This window comes from Aplysia californica, unplaced genomic scaffold (genome assembly GCF_000002075.1).
Source record: "Aplysia californica isolate F4 #8 unplaced genomic scaffold, AplCal3.0 scaffold00081, whole genome shotgun sequence".
Taxonomy (NCBI): Eukaryota; Metazoa; Mollusca; class Gastropoda; order Aplysiida; family Aplysiidae; genus Aplysia; species Aplysia californica.
Window position 1 is genome coordinate 108736 of NW_004797351.1, and position 1270 is coordinate 110005.

Below are 1270 nucleotides of genomic sequence, written 5' to 3' on the forward strand. Positions count from 1 at the left end.
GAGAGAGAGAGAGAGAAAGAGAGAGAGAGAGAGAAACATTTCATCTGGAAAGAAAAACTTGATTACAACATAAACAAATCATCATAAATCAAGCTCACATGTTGCAATAACTAACTATGCAATAGCTAACAATCGCATGTGCATCTTTTGATAACAATCAGATGGCGTCTATTTGGTAGGAGTCGGAAAGTGACTAACAAAGGATGCCAACTTATCAAATGTATTTATAAATAAAATGAGATCATCTTTGGTCGTGCTATGGCACTAGAAAACACAAAACTATATCAATCAGACCTCTGCATCTCTTCATCAGTAAGACAGAGAAGTTCTGTATGGTTTATCGCATTCCACGCTTAAACAAACGATCAAATCCCTTGAAGTCAAGTGACAAGTAGTAGCCATTTGATTGGCTGTGGGCCATAATTTTCATTAAGCTACCTGATCTTGACCTTCGAAATCAAGCATCTTTGATTTTGGAAGAATTGATCAGTTCATGCAAACATTATTGCTTTTGCCTGTCCGTAAAGAAAAACCTGGCTGTCATCAATGGTATCAAACATAACGAATAAGGATCAGACAGAATTGTCTGCTGTGTCGTGTATGTTTGTGTGCATGTGCGTATGTGCGTGTATGTGTGTGTGCATGTGCGTATGTGTGTGCATGTGCGTATGTGTGTGTGTGTGTGTGTGCATGTGCATGTGCATGTGTGTGCATGTGTTTGTGTGTGCGCACATGAGTATGTGTGTGTATGTGTGTGCGCACGTGAGTATGTGTGTGTGCGCATGTATGTGTGTGTGCATGTGTGTATGAGTGTATGTGTGTGTATGCGTCAATGCATGTGTGTGTTTGTGTTTGTGTGTGCGCACGTGAGTATGTGTGTGTATGTAGGATGTAGGATGTAACTGTTCATACAACAAACCGTCCACTCACTGGTGCAGAAGCCACAAGTAAAAGGACACTGTTGCTGGGCCTGGGTCTTGTACGTGTTACAGTAACCTCCGGCACTGGCGTAGGCCCTTACGTAACCGTCACAGTTCTTGATGGTGTCCACGCATGTCTCTGTCAGGTTCGCTGGGGACGAGAGAGAGAGGGGGGAGGGTGAACAAGAAAGAGAAAGATGGAGACACAGAGATACAGATAGAGAGAGAGGGGGAAGCAAGAACGAGAGAGAGAGAGAGAGAGAGAGAGAGAGAGAGAGAGAGAGAGAGAGAGCAAGAACGAGAGAGGGGGGGCAGCAAGAAAGAGAAAGATGAAGACACAGAAAGATAGA

The 1270-nt window shown here is 43.5% G+C and overlaps 1 protein-coding gene across 1 annotated transcript in view; it reads right to left on the reverse strand.

Annotated features, from left to right (window-relative positions):
- Positions 1 to 930: 930 nt before the first annotated feature.
- The window catches only part of LOC101862019 (collagen alpha-1(XII) chain), a gene marked incomplete at its 3' end in the record, with an annotated part of 5630 nt that continues 5290 nt past the window's right edge, over positions 931 to 1270 (reverse strand). The window contains 1 exon segment of the mRNA XM_013080317.2: positions 931 to 1071. Coding sequence (XP_012935771.1) covers positions 931 to 1071 — 141 coding nt within the window.